Source organism: Asterias rubens, chromosome 18 (genome assembly GCF_902459465.1).
Source record: "Asterias rubens chromosome 18, eAstRub1.3, whole genome shotgun sequence".
Classification (NCBI taxonomy): domain Eukaryota; kingdom Metazoa; phylum Echinodermata; class Asteroidea; order Forcipulatida; family Asteriidae; genus Asterias; species Asterias rubens.
The window spans coordinates 10,979,342-11,000,952 of NC_047079.1; the positions used below are offsets into that span (position 1 = coordinate 10,979,342).

The 21,611-nt window shown below is 38.1% G+C and overlaps 1 protein-coding gene across 1 annotated transcript; it reads left to right on the forward strand.

Annotated features, from left to right (window-relative positions):
* The first annotated feature begins 709 nt into the window (after positions 1-709).
* LOC117302170 (complement C1q tumor necrosis factor-related protein 3-like) lies at positions 710-20,233 on the forward strand. Its single transcript, XM_033785981.1, has 2 exons — positions 710-842; positions 17,577-20,233. Exon 2 carries the CDS (start codon positions 17,914-17,916, stop codon positions 18,772-18,774), a length of 861 nt encoding a protein of 286 aa, XP_033641872.1. The 5' UTR covers positions 710-842; positions 17,577-17,913; the 3' UTR covers positions 18,775-20,233.
* Positions 20,234-21,611: the final 1,378 nt, after the last annotated feature.

Sequence of the window (21,611 nt, forward strand, 5' to 3'; positions counted from 1 at the left end):
CCTTTGACTGCGTTTCCCTTTGAATATTTTCCCTTAGGATATGTTATTTGAGTCAACTAATCCCCCCCCCCCCCTCCAACTGACTGTTCACTTCTTCTTTTTACTTTGGGCCAAATTTTGATGAAAAGCCGAAAATATGAGTAAAAAAAAACATTTGTTCAGTGAAAAACAGCAGGGGACCAGTTGAATCTAACCAGTGAGTAGAATTCACTGTTCTTATTTAGTGACTCTTAAAAAATTCCTAATGCTTAGCTGAATAAAAAACAGCGGGGGTCAGTTGCAACCACTACACACAACATACATGTACCATACTCAGTTGGTACACTATGCAGTTGGTACACTGTTTCTGCTAAGCTACTTGTAAGCAACTTTAAGAGCCCAAATCATCCAACTGTGTATGAAGAAACAAATCCACTGGCTGTATAAGAATGTACACCACAGACCCAACAAACATAACTTTTTATTTCTATAGTACAAAATGCCAGATTCAGTTGGTACACTGGCACTGCTAAGCTACTCATCATTCACTGTGCAAAAATAAATCCTCTGCCTGTACAAGAATCTACCCCATATGCCCAACGAACATAACTTCCTTTTTCTATGGCTCATCAGGGCTAATTTCATTGGTCAACTGCACATCCAGTGAAAGCCAATGAATAAAGCTTATCAGGTGGACAAAAGCTAATGCAGTATCACAGACACTCACATTGTAGTAAATGCCACACTCATGTGAACTTGGATCAATTTTACCTCAAATCACGCTTCGACAAGCCGTTTTTGTCAGGAATCTTTTTCTTGAGTCAGGACTAAAGGTGAATTTCGACAGGGCTGTTTAGTTGTTGGTAAGTTCACTGGTTAACAGTTTGCAAGTGTTAAAAATAGTTTTTTTTTTGTTTTTTTTTACGTTTTTAAGTAGAAACTTTGTTTCTCATGTAGAGCTGAGATTGATTTGGATTGGTTTGTATAAATTTATGATTTTGGGCCTTTTCTAAAACAAAAGATCTTCAAGATTTTGCTTCAGGACTTGGGGTGGTTGGATTGGCATAAGAGATTTTATTTTATTTTTCCTTGTCTCCCACCTCTAAGACCCTGGTTTGAATCATGCCCTACATGATTCCGTGGGTTTTCCCTGACTAGATAGACTAGATAGGTAATGCCAACTCCTAGAACTAAAGGTTCGTACTATAGCGGAAAGAACCTCATATTTCTAGGAGTAGTTAATGTCGATGCTGCATCAAATCAAATCACCGCTCATGATCATGAGGGTTTTGCCACTATTTATGGTGCTATCAAAACATGTACATTGTAGATTTTGATTACATCCATATAATTTATAAATCCACATAAATCACTCCACCTCAAGTATTGACATTCATTTACAAAGGCTAGGACCTGCGGCTTAATTTGGAAATGTCACCCGCGGAGCTATTGTTAAATGGTTTCTATCGACAATCAAAAGGGGTTATTTGCTGTGAGAGTTTGTGTATATTAAAAACAATATCTCGTAAAAATGTTGCTGGGTTGAAACTCTGGGATGTTTGTACCACGAGTGCCTACATTTTTTTATGTCAGGAATCAGGATTGTTCTGTTCTCTTCTATATGAACTTGAAATGACAATTAGCCACGGAGGCATTGCCCTCTGTTGCCCTAGTCAACCATATTTCAGGCCTGGAATTCAGTTTCATGTTTTTATTAAAACCATCCGTCACTCTCCTGCCTAACTGGCTCTTGCCACAAAATACCACAAGAGATTGTGGAGACTAAGTCCATAGTACACAATCCATTATCGGTCTATTCTCCTGCCCAACTGGCTCTTGCCACAAAATACCACAGAAGACTGTGGAGACTAAGTCCACAGTACACAATCCACTATCGGTGCACTCTCCTGCACGACTGGCTCTCTCCACAAAATACCACAAGAGATTGTGGAGACTAAGTCCATAGCACACAATCCACTATGAGTTTATTCTCCTGCCCAACTGGCTCTTGCCACAAAATACAAGACCAAGTCCACAGCACACAGATCATGGAGTTTCTTGATAATACAATCTATACAAACATAAGACATCCATGAACCAAAAGCTAGCCTTGAAGGTAAAGAACCATGTGGAAGTCTGTGATCTAGAGTTGTTACTTCACCATCTTCATAGTATGCAATTTATCACTTACCAAACAAATTCTATGGTGGATGTTTTAAACTCTGTGATGTCTGAAAATCAAAACTGTTCCACGTTTTTACAAGCTTTGGGTATGCTGACAGAACTGTGTCTTAATTTGAAAGGTGTGTTAGCTGTCGTTGAACTTTCCAGAACACTTGAACAATAATTGCTATAAAAAACGATCTCTCACTTAACTCAATTAAAAAGATTCAAGATACATGTAGATGTAGCTTGTCACTGTGTCTGATACATTCCCAGAGAAATTTGGGGGAAATACGCCTCAAGAAAAAAAAAATCTAAAAATAAAAACTATTTGGCGTTGAGGAATTCCCTTTCGGCTTTCAACACTGAGGTAAAAGTTTGTTATCAGCAAGTTCCCTTTCTTGTCATGTGAGCGAAAGTAAACGAGGGAATTTCCTCTGTGAAGATTGAACTCAGCTGCTTGGAGCCAAACCCTTGCATGTCAGAAATTTTTCAAATTCATGTCAACGTGTAGTCTGTAACTTCAATACATGTAATTTCAGTTTTAAGTTTGTAAGTTTTCAAAAGTATGGTGTTTTTGTGTTCTCTCAAATAATATCAAGTAACAAACCACAAGGGAAACTGAAAATTTAAACTCCTTAGGTGTATGCAGAAGTTGCAACCAAATGGTAGGACAGGTTGCTGATCATTCAAATCAACAATGGTCCAACCACACAGGCATCAATTTACTCCTGGGTGATGAGAAGCAATTATGGTTATAGGACACTCAAGTATCTTCCCCTTTCATAAGGATTCTATCTAATGGAATATGAGATCATCAAATGACCAAAGAGTCCTTAGAAAATCTTGTGATGGTTTTATGAAACCTTTTTTTTTATTCCGGGCACATTTATACAACTTGCCGTTAATTGAGGCGGGATTGGGTAATGGATGACCCACTTAAGATCCCATCTCGAGGGAAGATGTACTCAGTTTCCTCCACTCCTAACTTTGTTCAAAGAAACTTGTTTTGATCATTTTAACTACATTCGGATATTTCTCAGCTCATTTGACATAGTTTGGGGAATGATTTGAGGAAGCGGTGAGGCAGGAAATCTACTCGAGCAGAATGTCCTCCATGTAATGCCCCTAGAGCCCATGTCATTAATCATAAAAACTAAATTATTCTTAAGACATGCTACTTGTCACGTGAGAAGCCTTTTCTTATGCATCATCAGAAGCACACAAAGTAATCGAACAAGGGTGTTTTTTCTTTCATTGCAAATTGAGCAATGATTTTCACAGGTTTGTAATTTTATGCATATTATTGGCATACACCAATATCGCAGGGAAAACAGAGTTGTGATTTGAAAATCACGTCAACTTCGCTTCGCATTTGCAGGAAGTATGAACTGGGCTTAAGAATACTGGTCTTTGACAAATATCGAAGGTGTCCAGTGCCTAATAACACCCCGAGGAGAGACCAACTTCATATGCAATCATTTTATTAAGAGGTTTGGTAACATGAAAATACCTCTAGGGACTTCTAGAGGGTAAGAAATTGGGGTAGAGGGGAGGGTGTTCAGGGAGGGTGAAGGAAGAGTGATTTCACATGAACATATGTGATAAGAGAAATTTACAAGCCAGTACGTGATAGGTGAGATTGAATTTACTAGGGGTTTAAAGAAGAACTGTGAGTCAGTTCTTATGAATCATGGACTAAAATTAAACTTGGAGATTGAAAAACTTGAAAAACTTTAGTATCATCACTTTAGGAGAAAAAAAACTTTCGAGTCGGAAGTTATTTCACGGTAGTGAGAGTTAACGATCCTAAACCCTTTTTTAAGTGCAGGCCTGATACTGCAGGGAGGCAATGAAGGCGATTGCCTCCATGCCCCCTTGTCATTGCCTTGGTGTCATTGAAATGCTCCAGTAGAAATTTACCATATCCTCATCTAGGGTGCCCTTTACCAAGAAGAAAATGCCTTGGTGCCCCTGCCCTTTCAAAAATGATGCATACAGGCCCGAGTGTTTTTTTTTTCCCCCAGACTTTTATATGTGAGGAAAGGTCGGATTTGAATCTTCTTTCAATTAGTGGACAGCCACTAATCCAGGCATGCCCCCTTTACTCCCCTGGATCCATGAATGGATTGCTCCATAACAAGATCAAGGCTTCATAAAAAAGAGGTGTCAACTGTGTCCAGCAGGGGGGAGGAGGGGTAATCTAATTAAATTAAATTGTCCTTATACTGTAACAGGTGTTACTGAATATACACACTTTAACAAGTAATCAGTACAATTTCCGACATCACAGATGGTTTATTTGAGCTTGATTAATTTTGACAGTTGGAAGTAATTAAAAATTGAATTTGTAGGGAAATGCTGTAATCAAATGATTACCTACATTAGCAGTTGGTTGTGATGATTTGGTCAGTTCAAGCTCAGAGTGTTGAAAGGTGAACATAAATGTACATTGAAAAAAAAAAAATTGGGGGGAAATAGAAAGTGCTGATTGGCTGTTGCATTTCTGTTTATTTTGGGTGGTACATTTGAGAGAATTTACAGACTCTCTACATCAATGTGAAAGGGAGAATCCCCTACTCTTCCAAGGTGTTCTGGGTTCTTTTTACCGGTGCTACAAATTCTAGTAAACAGGACATACGGCTTAATGTCCCATCCCAAGAACGAAGAAATTATGGTTAGGAATCTTGCTTTAAAGGCAGTGAACACTTTTGGTAATTTCTCAAAATAATTGTTAGGATAAAACCTTAATTGGTAAACAAGTAATGGGGAGAGGTTGATAGTATAAAACATTGTGAGAAACGACCTCTGAAGTGGAGTAGTTATTTGTTTGTTATTTTATGCATATGTTGAGATACAGCAAGTGAGAAAACTGGTCTTTGACAATTACCAATAGTGTCCAGTGTCTTTAAGAACACATGTGCCAAGACCCGGACCCAAACCCACACTCTGCTGACTAGAAACACTGGAACTTGAGTCCTGTGCTATTAAACGCTCGACCATGACATTTCAAAGTGTTGGAAATTAACAAAAAGCCTTTTGTACTAGATTCTACCATGGAGGAAGTTTCCTTCCTCCATGATTCTACAAATTTTGCAATCCAACCCCCCCCCCCCTAACAACAGAAAACAAATACCTCTACTGTCAGACCATGCTCCATGGTCAGATCAAGATAAACTAACAAACAAATAAGGAGTGCATTTGATATATCGACCCAATTAATGAACTGTTGAAAAGTATGTTGTGAGTACAAGTGGTGTGTTGAGAATATTTTCAGCAAGTTCGAAAGGAAGTTGTCTTGAACACAGATGTGGAATTTCTCAAACCACACTCTAATAAACCATGAAATACCTACAGCTGTGGTGTGACCTTTCAATTATCGCAAAACGTTTTAGTAATCAGTCAAAGAATTTGTTCAAGATATGGGCAGCTATTTCTTTGTTTATATTTTTTTATATATATGTATGTACATGTAGGAGTATTAATCTATGCTTGAAACTCAATTATCACAGTAAGGGGTTGGTGGGGAGTTAAGTTTTGTCCATCTGGAAAATGTTTGTGTGTTTGGATGAAATCTAAAAGTTGTTTTCTGGGGCTTTGTGGAAAAGTTCTTGTGTGGTAGGTTCAATAAAAGTTTGGGGGCACGTTTTCTTGTATAAAAAGATACAAGTTATAACTGACAGGATTTCTTGGGGCAGAAAATATTCTCACCACTACCTCCATGCTATGTGCAAGCGCAATCTACGTACAACTATTACTCTTGGTCTAAGAATCTTGAGGTACAACATGCCTAGGGCAGTTAGACCGTAGGTCTTAGAGGCTTTTGCATTTATTTAGGTGCTTTACAAATGTTTGTATCATTACTGTTAGGTCTTTCTTTATCAAAACATATAAAAAAATTGTGATAACATGACATTCTTTTGTGTTATCAAGAACAGTTTTGGATTCAGATTTATTGTAAATGGAAACATGATACTTCTATGCATTTGGCAATCTGGGAAACATAACTTATACAATATTGTTTTGTTAAAAAAATATCAGCAGGGTAGGTGGTCTAAACTGTACCAAACTGAAACAACATCTTAGAAAACAAGTTGATTCGGCAGTTAAGTTACAAGAAATTAACCACATTTTTAAAAACAAAATTCCATCAAGAGTTTAGGGTGAAGTATGAGAACAGGTGAGTCTCACAGGTGACCGTTTAACACAAGTGTTGATTACACAATTTACTCTAATAATTTGGTCATAATTTCACCAGGCTGAAGGGTCAGACACCGTGGGTCTATGGAGGGTCTCTTCACCCACGAATTGACCGGTCATCAATGGTCTGAGGACTAAGATCATTTGACAGTTCATCTGCAACCAACCACAGGGGGAACGTAACTGGAGGGAAGTTATAAATTAACCAGTAAAATTGGTTTAAGTGCCTTGGGGGAGAAATGGAGTACCAAGAAAGCTGGCTGGAGAAATCGGCACCCAGAAGTTAAGGCAAATCAAATTTCAAAGTTTCCGAACTGAAAAGGATCAAAGCTATTATTTTTACCCAAGATCAAAGCCAGTTCATAGCTCCATGGTTTAACCAAGAGCAAAGCCAGTTTAAACCCAAGAGCAAAGCCAGTTTAAACAAGAGCAAAGCCAGTTTAACTAAGATCGAAGCCAGTTTAACAAAGATTTTAGCCAGTTGTACCGAGGTCAAAGCCAGTTTAACCATAATCAAACCAAGATCAAAGATATTTTAACAACTAGGATCAATGCCAGTTTAACAAAAGATCAAAACCATCATAACCAAGACCAAATCCATTTTGACCCAAGAACATTATCTAATAATCTTCAACTTATTTTTTGTTGCTGAGAAATTCCGTCAAGTTATCCACATATTGCATACTATGTGCAGAGGCCAAAACTGCTTTAAACTTCTGAAAGTACAAATTATACACTTTGACCAAAAAACAACATTTTTAAACCAAGACAAAGGAAAAACGATTTAACTAAAGTTGACAGCAGCCATTTTAAAATCACCTACAAGCGAATACCCATCGCATAAAGCTTATGACTTTGTCACAGCATGTTGTCACCGGTATCCTGATGTTTTCCTGTCAAGGAAACCAGTGGAAGTCTGTTAATTCACAAAGCCTCCTTTACTAAACAAACAACTAAGTTTAGCTCGTTGAAAGATGGTAATTTTAGGACGTGTAATGTTGTCAACCTCTACAAATATTTTCCTTCCGTCTGTCGGAATAATAGTTTGGCAGGCTGTTAACATTAGCTACAAAACCTAATGTTCTTGGTGGGTTAAAAAAAAAAAAAAATTCTCTTTGCAGATGTTCCAATAGACCAGTAGACCAATACATGAAGATCCAGTAAGCTCCCCCCCCCCCCATTGTATATTGACCAATCACAACCCATTAGACAACCGAAAGTCCGACATGCATGCGCGTATGCTTGGCGCACGCGGCAGAGTTGTGTGGAATGGCATTGGAGAGGCTCACGCACACGTGCCTGGTCGGCGGAGCCTAATGGATCGGTGTATTGAAAGTGCCCTTTGCAAAATCAAAAAGGCCTCCCCCTCTCAAAGATGAAATTCCAGGTCTGACTTAAAGGCAGTGGATACTATTGGTAACTTCTCAAAATAATTATTAGCATAAAACCTTAATTGGTAACGATGAATGGGGAGCTGTTGATAGTAAAAAACATTGTGAGAAACGGCTCCCTCTGAAGTAACATAGTTTTCGAGAAAGAAGTAATTTTCCACGAATTTGATTTCGAGACCTCAGATTTAGAATTTGAGGTCTCGAAATCAAGCATCTGAAAGCACACAAGTTCGTGTGACAAGGGTGTTTTTTCTTTCATTATTATCCCGCAACTTCGACGACCGATTGAGCTCAAATTTTCACAGGTTTGCTACTTTATGCTTATGTTGAGATACACCAAGGTAAAAGACTGGTCTTAGACAATTAGCAATAGTGTCCAACGTCTTTAATTGCTAACCATTTTACCCACTTAAGTGCAACAACCAGCACACCTGTCCATTGTGGGCAGTCACTCATATCCCTGACAGATTTCTAACATTATACACACACCCACACAGCATCGACCTTTATAATGTGGCCAGTCCCCTAACGTCTATAGAGTGCCCATGATAATTGAGTTTGACTGACACTGAACAAATTCTACTCCCTGAAAATTTTGCTTTGTGACAGTGTTGGGGTTAACGACTTCAAATTATCTGGATTATAAGGTACCAGTCGCTGGATAAACTAAGCAAGGCGTAAGATAAATAAGGTAGCAATTGAGTAATTGTAGGGGTTGGTGCAAGGGCGACATTTTAAGGGCCTGGAACAACATCGGAAAGTGGACAAACAAAGGAGGAAAGTTACTGAATGGCAGAAAGAAAAACAGAAAATAAAATGGTGAAGCTTTAACAATGTGTATAAAAGGGAATTGAACCTGTTCAGAATCATCAGTCATGAATGTTTGAGTTGAGAAACTCTTTTTTTTATCGAGAACTTGTTGGCCCCGAAATTGCAGTGGTGCCCTGTGCTATTGCTGAGGTACCACTCGCAAGGTTTCAATACAAATTGACATTTTCCTCATAGAAGTGCCCCTTACCATCTGAGGAAAATTGCTTTGCCCCTTCAAGAGTGAAGTTCTTCGAGGCCTGCTAATCCCATCCCTTCCCCCTACATGTACCCCCAGAAACGACTCCCTCTGAAGTAACATAGTTTTTGAGAAAGAAGTACATGTAAGTTCTCACTCAAAAATCGAAAGACTTCATGCCCGAAGCCTAAGTGCCTTGACACACGAGGTAATTTTAATACAGGCAACCAGTTCCAGGCAATCTCCATGAAAAGAATCAATTCAAATTTAAATGTTCATAAATTACTCTTTGGGATTGTAAGACATTGTTTGAAAAATTACTCAATTGCTACCAAAGCGGTCCTGTAGCATGCACTGCAGACTTTGGTTGTCTCCAAGTTGCCTGCAAACGTTGCCTTGTGTTACAAGGCCAACTGAAAACACACAAATTATGTGCAACAAGGTGTCCATTGCCTTTAAAATATCAAAATGTATAACAAGCAGAAAACCTTCAAAACTTTTGGTTGATACAACTTTAATATACTCCAGTGGGAGCCTCATATCTCAGCAGTGCAGACCGCCTTGTGGACGCAGCGATCCAGATTTATTTCCGACAATGTTTTGAGGGAGAAATGTGGGCAGCTGTAGCTCTCTGAAACACACCCATGTAAAGTGTAAAAATGTGTTTGCGTTGATAGACTAGTAAGATTTTCTCAAAAATCATTCGTGGGCTCTGGTTTTTTTTAAGATTAACTTCTCAATAATAAAAGGTGCCATGAGTAAATAACAGAATTGCATAATTTAGTTTTCAGTTGAGTTATCTACTTGCTTCGTAAGTCAAATGTCAAAAATAAAGTGAATAAAAAAATCTCAGAAGCAATGATTGATAAACATTATTGAAGTACAGGTACACACAAACCCAATTTTCTCACAACATGAAAGTTTGTTGACTATAATAAACCTTTCTGTATTATACTATTTTTTAGACACGAAATGAAAATCAACAATAAACTCATGTCTGGGCTATGGTAAAATGATTATAAATACATTGGCGTACAGTAATGAATAGTCTTGAAATAGGGTTAAGTATCTCTTTGTGAAAACAGTGACAGGGTGTTAACAAAAGCTCTGACATTTCCTTGCTTGTTATAACATAAGTACCGTTAGTTGCTGCTCACATATGAAATCTTGTATGTAACTACGGCTTTTAAAGATGCTATGTAAGATTTTTGGCCGATTTGACCCCTAAATATTGATTTAAAATTCAACAGGTATTTTGATGGGGGTCGAGAAATTTACAAGCTTTCATTTGAGCCATTGCTCGAAAAAGTCCGCCAATTATTAGTAGCAGTGAAATAAAGTGCTCAAAATTAGTTTTTGTCGGGATCCCGACAATATATCACGTGACCAATTCTTATGTGTTTAAATAAGAAGCGTTTTAAATTTTGGTCATGGTTCCTGACCATTAAAAGTAAAAGTTAAACTTTTTTTCGTTACAGCGGGTGATACCATTCACTCAAAAAATATCTATTTTTTAATGTTTGGGGCCAAAAATCTGACATAGCATATTTAAAGTATGAGCTCCAACACTATAAAAATCTGATGATACAAAATAAGTAATGGTTTGTTGTCCCCCACTAGACTGACAGCACAGACCCTCCCTCAGGGTCCCACCTCCCAAGGTCAACATAACAACACTGCTACTCCGTTTTTCACAATGATGTTTTATTCCTGTGCGTGCTGTGATTGTTTAGCGCCCTCGTGGGGCATTGTGGCATGGGAGTAAATCAATGTAGGGGCCTCGTGGGGCATTGTAGCTTGGGAGTAAATCTGTGAGGGACAACATTGAAAACCTGAACTTATTACTTGGTAAAGCTCGCCCAGGAGTCCTCTGGTCACTAAATACTTCAGTGAAGTCCTGGGGTCAGTTTCTGGGGTAGAAAACTTCACAGCTCCGTAATTCAAATCTTACCCGTAAGAAGCTACGTACTAATCTCACTGGGTTAACATTTTGTGGCTGAATACACATTTTTTGGCGGTTGGTTTTGGGCGTTTATGTTTTAATGTTTGTGTGGCAAAAAAAAACACCAAACTAAGTAACTGTCAATAAGGAAAATTTTACCATGAGTAATTTTAATTTATAGAGAGTAAATTTGTGTATGGGTGATGCCATATACCAGCGCTGCATATACTATATACTACCATGGAGGTACATGTAGGGTTCTTACATAAGTAGTTTGTGTTCTGTTTTACCAATTCATTTGGATTGTATCTTTGTACAAGCTGAGACCCACAGGAGACCAGTGGTTACCACTGAATGGGCCGGGCCACCCAGTGGAAAAAATAAATAAATAAATAAACCAAATTAATGATTAATTAATTTGGTAACCAAATTAATGGTTAATTAATAAAAATTAATGATAATGATTTTTATTAATAAAAATTAATAAAAATTAATGACCAAATTAATAAACCAAATTAATGATTAATTAATTGATGTATAATGATTGTTTGAAACTGTAACAAAAGTGCATGCAGTTATTAAGCAAAATTCATAGTTGTACATTTTCATCGAACAAAAAACACAACAAAGTTTTAAAGATTGAAGTTCCCGGGGACCTATAAATCGAACAAGACAAGCAGGGCCCAATTTCATGGCTCTGCTTACCGCCGAATTCCACGCTTACAATCACGATTCCCCATTTACGTGCAAGCGTCGAATTTCTGCGCTAGCCTTGTAAGTGTAGAAGGGTTAGTAACGTTGAGTACGCACGCGCAGATACCAAAATTCGCCGCTAACGTTGAGTATGCACGCGCAGATACCAAAATTCGCCGCTAACCCGTGATATACGCTTGCCGTAAGCACAGAATTCCCTGCTTCCGTAAGCGCCGATTCTGTGCTTACGGTAAAACAGAGCCATGAAAATGGGCCCTGGACTATCCCATGATGATCTCAGCTTATTGGTATGCCAGCCGGCCGGTTGTCCTACACCTTTGCAAAGCAGACGACCCAACATGACAAATCTAGCACATCCTTCATGCAAAACTTATCATCTCGATAAAACATTTTCTTCACCCATCCAAGCCCTCCCTCTATAGGTGGGAGGCACCACGCAGGAATCCACAGGGGGTCGGCAGCGAGTTGTCTACGAGTTTAGGATCTTTACAAACTAGGTTAAACTCGCAGGGTTCTAACAAAGCAAATTGTGTCATTTTTGACAGTAATAGAACGCATGCTGTGATAACAAAAATGAAAATAATGTGGGTCTGGCTACCGCAAGTCTGGGGTATAGTTTGTAGGATTTTCAGTACGAGGTACAGACACAAGTTGTGTAAAAACTATTCACTTTTATATCAGTCTACTAATGTAGGCCAAACTTTAAAAGGTTAACACTAACAAAAAACTCAACATGATAAATTAGTTTGCAGTTCGTAGGAGTTTAGCACAAGTGTATGTTAAGCTTTTAACTCCTATATCACGTAGAGCAGACTTAAAATGTTAAGAGAACTCAAACATGATAAATTAGTTTGTATGATGTTTCGTAACAGTCTTACAGACACAAGTAATGTTCAACAATTCACTCTTTAATCATTCTACCAATGTAGGCCGAAGCCTGTACTTGTTAATGGAGACCTTTAAAGCCATTGGACCCTTTCGGTACAGAAAAAAAAAAATAAAATCACAGATTTACAAATAATTTACATGGTTTACAGAAGGTAATGGTGAAAGACTTCTCTTGAAATATTAGTCCATGAAATGCTTTACTTTTTGAGAAAACGGTAAAACAATATAAATTCTTGTTCGCGAGAATTACGGATTTGTTATAAACACATGTCATGACACGGCGAAACGCGCGAAAACAGGAGTGGGTTTTCCCGTTATTTTTTCCCGACTCCGATGTCCGATTGAGCCTAAATTTCCACAGGATTGTTATTTTATATAATACACAAAGTGTGTGACTTGGACAATACTGTTTACCGAAAGTGTCCAATGGCTTTAACATGTTTAACATGACACATTGTACATGTAAATAATTTTGTTAGCTTTTTCATTAGAGTCTTACAGACACAAGTAATGTTATAAAACTACTCACTCTTTTATCAGACCATTAATGTAGGCCAAACTTTAAAGGTTCATCGAGAACCCAAACACGATACGTTCGTTGCCAGATTCATACAAAATTTTACAGGAAAATCCACACCTCGTTTTCATATTTGAAATGAAATATCAACATGTAGAACATGCTGCACATTGGAATTCAGAAGAAAAAATACATTTAAGGTAATGAAATCAAGCAAAAATAGTTTTTAGAGCAGGGCTACAGCCCCCTGCCATGTATCTTAGGTTATGCTTGCAGGCCCGATACATGATGTATTTCAAGGAAGGCGATTGCCTCCATGATCCCTAGTCATTGCCTTGGTGCCCTTGAAATTTCTATAGTCGAAATTTACAATTTACTTATAAAGCAAGGTTCATACTTCCTGCGAATGCTAATGCGTTGCGAATTTGACGTCACACCCTCCTTTCGCAGCGATTATTCGCAAGGGAGTAGAGCAGAGTTCAATTGCTGCGAATTGTTCATTGCGAATTTGTGACGTCAAGATTCGCTTCGCATTCGCAGGAAGTATGAAGCGGGCTTTAGGGTGCCAAAAGAAAACGCCTGGGTGCCTTACAGGCTTTGGCCTGATCAGTATCATAACCAGGGTTCTCTGTCATGTCCGTAGTATTTTTCTTTTTCAAAACTGTTGGCCATTCTGGACCCAAAATTGTTGATGTTTGAAACAAGGTCTCAAAGCTTCTAAGTATTTTTAACTACAGTTTCTTCGACATATTCAGGTATTGCAATAATTTTGCCGACAGATACATCATAATAAAATGTCAAGTTAGATCATAAAATATTTGAGATGATGACAGAATGAGTCCATGCTCGCTGCTGCTACTGAACTGGGTCATGCATGCACTATTTACTCTCATTAGTAAAATAAATCTATCACTCATAATCAAAATGTCTCATCATATAATTAGACAGAGACATGAGAGATGTTCATGATGAATGAGTATGCTGTGCTGCCCTGAATGGGATCTCAAGAGACATCTTCAATGAAAAACTTGTTTAAAAATAATCAAAATATTTAACCCTTGCGTGCAAGTACAAATGATCTTATTGGAGAGATTGATGACTGATAAAAATGTTAAAGGAAATCGCTGGGATTGCTGAGTGACTATTTAAACCATCTTTGGAACACCCTAATAATGTGTAGGCTACACAATAACTTTGGTGCACAATTGTGCCATAGTCGGCCAACTTGCTGGAAAATGTTACTACAGAGAGTAAATTAATTTGTGGAAAAAAACACTTCAGGTAATGCTTTTTCAAAGAGAAATTTTGAATGAAATAATATGCATTATAATGTTATTATTACGGAATACCTTCAATTCTCACATAAACTATTCAAAAAATTCTTGATTATTTGAGGATTACAAGTCAACAAAAACAGTAACAACTCAAAATAGATAAAACTAAATAGGCCTACTTCTTGATCCTATTTTGATCAATCCCTGAAAGGAACACAACAAAACTTTCAAATCCACCTCGAAACTACTCATTGACAGTCCTCAATCCACAAGGATCGATCCACACACATTCCTTCCATTCAACAGGGGACCAGTTATTATCTACCACTGTATCACTGACTGCAAAGTGATTGGTCACCAAACCCCCAAGTGACCCATCATTAAAGATCCTTCAGACCCTAGAGTAGCTCTAGGCGTCGTTCTCGAGTAGAAAATTGACACATATGGATGACCCTTAGAGTCAGGGGTGGGGAGGGATTGAGTGTTAGGGGTGAGGTAAGAACGTTTTAAGGTGTCTCGCTGGTGTGATCGAAGCCCTCCCAGGGGGGATTAGAGCGCCCTCCCAAGGGCTGTTAAAGCGTTACCAAAGTACATAACTTGTAGTTTCTATTACCACCGACTAGGAATTCTTAGTTTTGTGATAAAGTGATTTGCTTGCTCAAAGTTAAGACCGCTAATGGTGTATTTTGTAACTGCCAAATATCATCTTTATGTGGTGTTCACACTGGACTTTTTTGGGGGTTAACTAACTGAGCAAATCGGGCAACTCGTATATTTTAAGTCCAGTGTGAACAGCCCAAGACTATTTAGCACACAAAGGTGCAATTTACAAAATAAATAATTTGAACAACTGCTTCTTCGACTCTACAAACATCAAGTTCAGACATACATAATCAAATTGTTTCCAACACACAAAATATATTTTCCTAATCACAGGGGGTACATTGCGGTTGGTCAGTTTAGACCGACCCAGAAAATATGTTGTAAAATTGTGGCAAATAAAGATGAAGGGACCCCCCGAGGGGGGTCATGGGGTGAGGCAAGGCTAAGTCCGAAATTGTTTCACCGGGTAGAAGTTAGGGAGTTGTGAATTTCGATTTTGTCACATGGATGGCCAGTGGGAAATAATCCACAACAGATGAGCAGGAATACTGCTTTATGCTCTTCTGTACAAATCAGGGCCTAATTTAGTAGAGCTGTATATTTGGTTTGCGGTAACAGCATGTCTGTATCTACCTGCCAGGTAGTTTATGTTCTTTTGAGAACTTGTCTTGCTTTATATTCTACTACCGCTGAGTAGATTTTCGAACAATAAGCCTTAATGATGGAGGCATTTAATTCTGAGAAAAAAATGCTTCATACATGTATATGCGGAAGGTAGAAAATTGGTTGCGACTACTACTATAGCTTTAGTGGAGTGAGGGGACTTCTCGTTATATAAACTTCACTACTGGGGAGTGAGTTCTTTATTTCTTTAAAGTACGACTTATTTTAGCAAAGAAAACAAAAATCAGTTGTTCTGATTTTTCATGCTTTCAAGAATTTAGTTATGATTACACTGCAAAATCATTTTGATCGGAGCTCCATGGCACAGGAATCTCTGATTGAAATGTTTTCATTGTTGGGAAACTGGCGTGCTTGTGTAATAATAACTGAAAGTGGAAATCTCCCCTCTGACTGTCTGACACAGCTTTTGTGAACCAGATCCTGTCCTCTTTCAAAGTTAGTTTACAAAATTGTTCTGTAAACCCAAGAGGTTTATACATTTACTAATAGTAAACCCCCTCCGGCCATGTGTACTATTGGAAAGAGCATCGAGGCAAAGTTCATAGCACAAAAGCAAATATACCACACAAAAAACACTGAGCTGCGCAGTGAAGTGAACATGTCTAACGCACTCCCCAACAAATATTTGTTACCAGTATTTCCCAATTGGTACAATAAACATTCATAAAAATTTGAACAAAACAAATTCCATCACAAGTGAGATTGTAAAGATCAACCACAAATAAATCCAATAAATAACTTCTCTGTTGCAGTGTCTGTTAGTGTTTAACACGCCTGGAATTACACAATCTACAACACCATGGCCTCTGTTGGCCCTGGTGTTGGCCTTGGTGCCCCTTCAAGGTTTCTTTACCATATACTCTCAGATATCCCAATGGAGGTGCCCTGTACAAGATGAAAATGGTCTTGTCCTAAATTCAAAACTGGGCAAACTGGGAGTTTTAAAGCCATTGAACACTTTCGGAACAGAACAAAAATAAAAGTTCACAGATTTACAAATAACTTACAGGGTTTACAGAAGGTAATGGTGAAAGACTTCTCTTGAAATATTGTTCCATGAAATGCTTTACTTTTTGAGAAATATTATCAATTCTCGATATCGAGAATTACGGATTTATTTTAAACACATGTCATGACACGGCAAAGCGTGTGGAAACAAGGGTGGGTTTTCCCGTTATTTTCTCCCGACTTCGATGACCGATTGAGCCTAAACTTTCACAGGTTTGTTTTTTTATATATATTAGTTGTGATACACGTAGTGTGGGCCTTTGGACAATACTGTTTACCGAAAGTGTCCAATGGCTTTAAAGCATAGAAACATATTGATCACTTACAATGGAGCACAACTTTCTAACATTCACTGTTTTTGTTGTTGTTTGTTTGTTTTTTTTTTTAGTGTCTATAGATAAAGGAGTGTTCCTTTGTCTATGGTTTCAGTGTTTTGCAAGAATCTTCTGTACCACTTTAATGTTTTTTTTTATATTATTGTAACATTCTATCAATTTGGCTTGTAACCACGAATGAAATGTAAATAAGCCAACACCAATGCAAATCTAACTTACAATGTCACCCCCAAAAAAGGGTCACAAACAGTTAAACATTGAATTTCACTTCTCAGGACTTCATTCTTGGTCCACAGCCAACTAAAATATAAACCAGGGACTGCACGTTCCAAGCCCCACCATATCATGTTTCCCACTTCAATAGCCCTTCCCAGCATGTATTAAATAATTATTTGCGTATCCCCTGACATCCAGTGTCCTCGGCAATGATCATATTCCATGAAAAAGTGTCAATTGAATAATACCCTCTAGGCCTGTTCTATTGTCCCTCAGAGGTATCTATTGTCCCGCATAACAATAGACCACAAAACTACCAACCAGGCAGATGTAAGGAACCCTATTGTTATCCATCTGAACTCTAATACCACCTCTATAGAATGCATGACAAGACGGCCCCTAAAAAACTCCCAGCAAACTGTCTCGTCAGTCAGCCGCTCCCAGACTTTTGATGTCACAACTTTTGACAAAGAACTCTTTTGTTGTTTCTGGATCACCCAAAGTCATTTGTAGTGAATAGTTGCAACCTTTCTCATATATATAAAGACGTGCTGTTGATTTGCAGTCTAGAATAAATTGAATCTGCTTAGAGGGCAGATCATACTGAAAACAGTCGCTCAAATACTAACAAATTTTCCTATGTTTTTAAATTTTAGTGGATGATTCCCTGATAAACAATTGCTGCAACTGACTTTATTGGAATAGCGTCACAGTCAAGGACGTGTGAACAACTCAAGTGTTTGAGCGCAGCTCAAGAATTCAACTGAAACAACTTTCATTTTGTGTCCAGAGGACGTGTCAACTCACAGAGATCTCCTCAAAAGTAAAATTGTCGGTGGCCGAATAAGACATCCGTTTCCGAGATACCGACAAATAGTGTTCAGAAATTTTCAGTGCTCAGAAGTGTTCAGTGTTCAGAGTGGATTGTTACGCACTGGAGATCTGAACTAAAAACTCGTCGTCAAGTTTGATTTTTGAAGTTATCTATTGACAATGATGGAGAAAATTGTGCTTGTGATGGTACTGTTAGCGTTTGTGACACAGGATGTCGTATCTGGTTTTGCCAGATCATCCTCAACGAGGTCAGCTTCCTCCAGGGGGGCGGAGATTGCCGATGCCGCGCCAACGACGAGTAACACCGAGGGACAATGTGGGTCGTGTTGCATGCAGGGGCCAGCAGGCCCACCAGGTCCCCCTGGTACCCCCGGTGCAGCTGGCATGCATGGAATCCCTGGTAACCACGGTGGGAATGGGATGAACGGGATGCCTGGACCGCCAGGACCAAAAGGGGAAGCTGGTGACAGGGGTGAGGCAGGTCCACGTGGTGACCAGGGTGAATCCGGTCCAGCCGGCATCGCAGGACTCCAAGGTCGCTCTGGTGAGAGACATTCACCAAGCGAGCAGCAAGCTAACGTACTCGCCCCGTCCACGGTCCCGACTCCAGCGTTCCATTCTGCGTTCTCTGTGGCCCGTACGACGACCCTAGTCGCCCCGTCGGACAGAGATGTCAATATCAAGTACGAGCACGTCTTCAGTAACATCGGTCAACATATGGATCTTAAAACCGGCATTTATAGGGCCCCTCGACATGGCGCCTACACCTTCCTCATCAACATCCACATGGCGTCGACCACAAACAGCCCTTACGTGAAATTGATGCACAATAACCACATGCTTCTCGCGGTTCATGATTACGACGCCAGCGATGCGTACGACTCTGCGAGTAACAGCTTAATCATCGAGCTAGAAGAGGGAGATCAGGTTTGGCTGCAGCTCGACATGGGGAACGAAGTTCACAGTAACTCAAATCGCTACACTACGTTCTCTGGAAACATGCTATTTGAACTGCCTTAGAATTGTAACTCCATGAGGAATATAGAGACAGTTTTACAATTCCTCAAACTCAGCATCCACTTATAACAATAATCATAGTAGACAATAAATTGTTCTAATGACACTCTGGGAAATCGTCTGCAAAACCCAGGCCTGGAATTTCATCTGTGAGAGGGCAAGACCACATTCAATTTGCAATTGGGGCAATTCCATTCGAAAATGTTCACGTCTATCTTTTAAAGGGGTATCAACCAAGACCAGGGCAATGGTGTAATTCCAGGCATGAACAAAACTGTATGTATTTCCTTATTATGGGTAAATATATTGTCATCAAACCCAGTCTTTTTTGAGTCATCAAGTTATAAGAGGCTCTTAAAATCAAAATTTACAAAAACGTAGAAGAAACTCCTTGTTGTACACATATATAAAACCAAAACTCTAAAAAGCATCAAGTGTCCACTTTTATGATCTCTGCTTACTTCTGACATCTACGCTTGCGATTACCATTCTTCGCTTACAGGTGCGCAGACTTTCTGCGCTAGCTATGTAAGCAAAGAATGGGTAGTAACGTGAAGTATACAGGCGCACAAGCAAAGGTTCCCTCCTAATACCTGCAAACACACTGCTTTATTTTTTGAATCGCAAATCGCTCAATATTATTTGAATATAAATGTACATACAACAAAGTAAAAATACAGGGTGCTTTATGTACAGTGAAGCTGTACATCACAGGAAAACGACCATTTTGGAAATGTTTACACGCAAGGCTATGAGAGTGAAAGCGAGGCTTGTGGTGAAAATAGTATGGTGCTTATGATGGACTGATTCTGTAATAGTTAATGTCAAGCATGCCTATCAGGAACAAGACAAAGATGGCAGCTGTTAAAATTGATTTAGATTTGAGTTGTTTATGTATTTTTAGATTAAAAATAAGTATCTAGCTTTGTTATGATCGAAAGCAAATTGAATGCTATAAAATAAATTGGTGTGGAAATTTTGAATAACTTTTTGAGAATTTATTTTTTGAAACTAAAACATAATGTCCCTATTTTACACCACTGTTCAAGAATCAATCATTACTGTTCTCCTGAAGAAATCATCTTTACCTTAAAGTATCAGACTTTAAGGTTTGTCAAGAAATGTTACAAATTATTGCTTCTAATAATATGGTATTATTGTTATGTTTTAATTTCAACTTGAAACTTTGTAAGCGACAGATATTCTATGAAATATTAGGATTTGTTAAGTAACCTTGTAAACTGCATTTTTTTTTTACTATTTATCTTTAAGGTAATGTTTAGAAGTATCAACTGTAATTTGGGGGTATTTAAAGTAATTTAATATGACTCATTTAAAAAAAAACGAAATCAAAATGGATTGAATAAAAGGGACTTGGATTCAGAGCAAAGAACATTGCAACATAAAATCTAAAAGGCAGGGTATACTTTTGGTAACTTTCACAGACCAACATATAAAAAAACAAAAAAAATTGGGGCTGAATTGGTCATTGATGTTGCAAGAAAATTATAAAAGAAAAAAAGAATTGTTGCATTCAAATGTTTTGCTTTAAAGCCATTATACACTTTCGGTACAGAAAAGGAAAACAAATGTTCACAGATTTACAAACAACTTACAGGGTTTACAGAAGTTAATGGTGAAAGACTTCTCTTGAAATATTATTCCATGAAATGCTTTACTTTTTGAGAAAACATTAAAACAATATCAATTCTCGATAGCGAGAATTACGCATCTATTTTAAACACATGTCATGACACGGCGAAACAAGCGGAAACAAGAGTGGGTTTTCCCGTTATTTTCTCCCGACTCCGATGACCGATTGAGCCTAAACTTTCAAAGGTTTGTTATTTTATATATAAGTTGTGATACACAAAGTGTGGGCCTTTGGACAATACTGTTTACCGAAAGTGTATAATGGCTTTAAGTTGCCTGAAAAAGGCTTCATGCCTGAAGCCTTTCTCAGATTTAATTTTTTGTTGTTAAAAATTACCTCTTTCCCTAAATCTACTTGCTAACAATATTTTATGTTAACAGCTCACCAATGCTTTTTACCAAAACAATTTTTATGATCATTAATTTTTGGAGCAATTACCAAAGTTTATACCCTCCTTTTTAAATTTAAAATAGCAAGTCATTTTCACTTTATCCAATAACTGCCTGATTTTTGTGGGGAGGAGAGGGGCCTCACAAGTAACAATTATTTGGATATTTAGTCAGTGGAAAATCTAAATGACTACTGCTCTTTGAAATCCATCAAAGTTCTTTTTAAAAAAATTAAATAATTTCATTTTGCAAGCTCAGGCTTATAATTATATATATTTCTTATCAATGTTACTGAAATTAGATTCTTGTAAAAGTTCACATAAGTTGACAGAAGTTGATGAGTGATATAAATAAAATAAAAGTTTTGTAAAAATTAATCAACCAAGTATTGACGCTCGAACATTATTACCCTGGTCACTGGGCCATTTATTTCATCCTTAAAGGAACACGTTGCCTTGGATCGGTCGAGTTGGTCTTTAAAAAGCGTTCTGTAACCGTTTGTTATAAAATGCATATGGGTAGAAAGATGTTGTAAAAGAAAATACAATATTCTACACAAATATGCCTCGAAATTGCGTGGTTTTTGTTTTACCTCGTCGACTAACACGATCGGCCAATTGTTGACTCCCATAAATGGCCGACCGATGTAAAAGGAAAACCGTGCAATTTTGAGTGATACTTGTGTGGATCATTATATTCTACTTTAAAAACATCTTTCTAAACATGATATGCATTTCATAACAAACGGTTTCAAACGCTTTTTATAGACCAACTCGTCCGATCCAAGGCAACGTGTT

Bases quoted from the DNA above. Each gene is read 5' to 3' on its own strand.
- LOC117302170 (XM_033785981.1), top strand. From the start codon at position 17,914: ATGATGGAGAAAATTGTGCTTGTGATGGTACTGTTAGCGTTTGTGACA.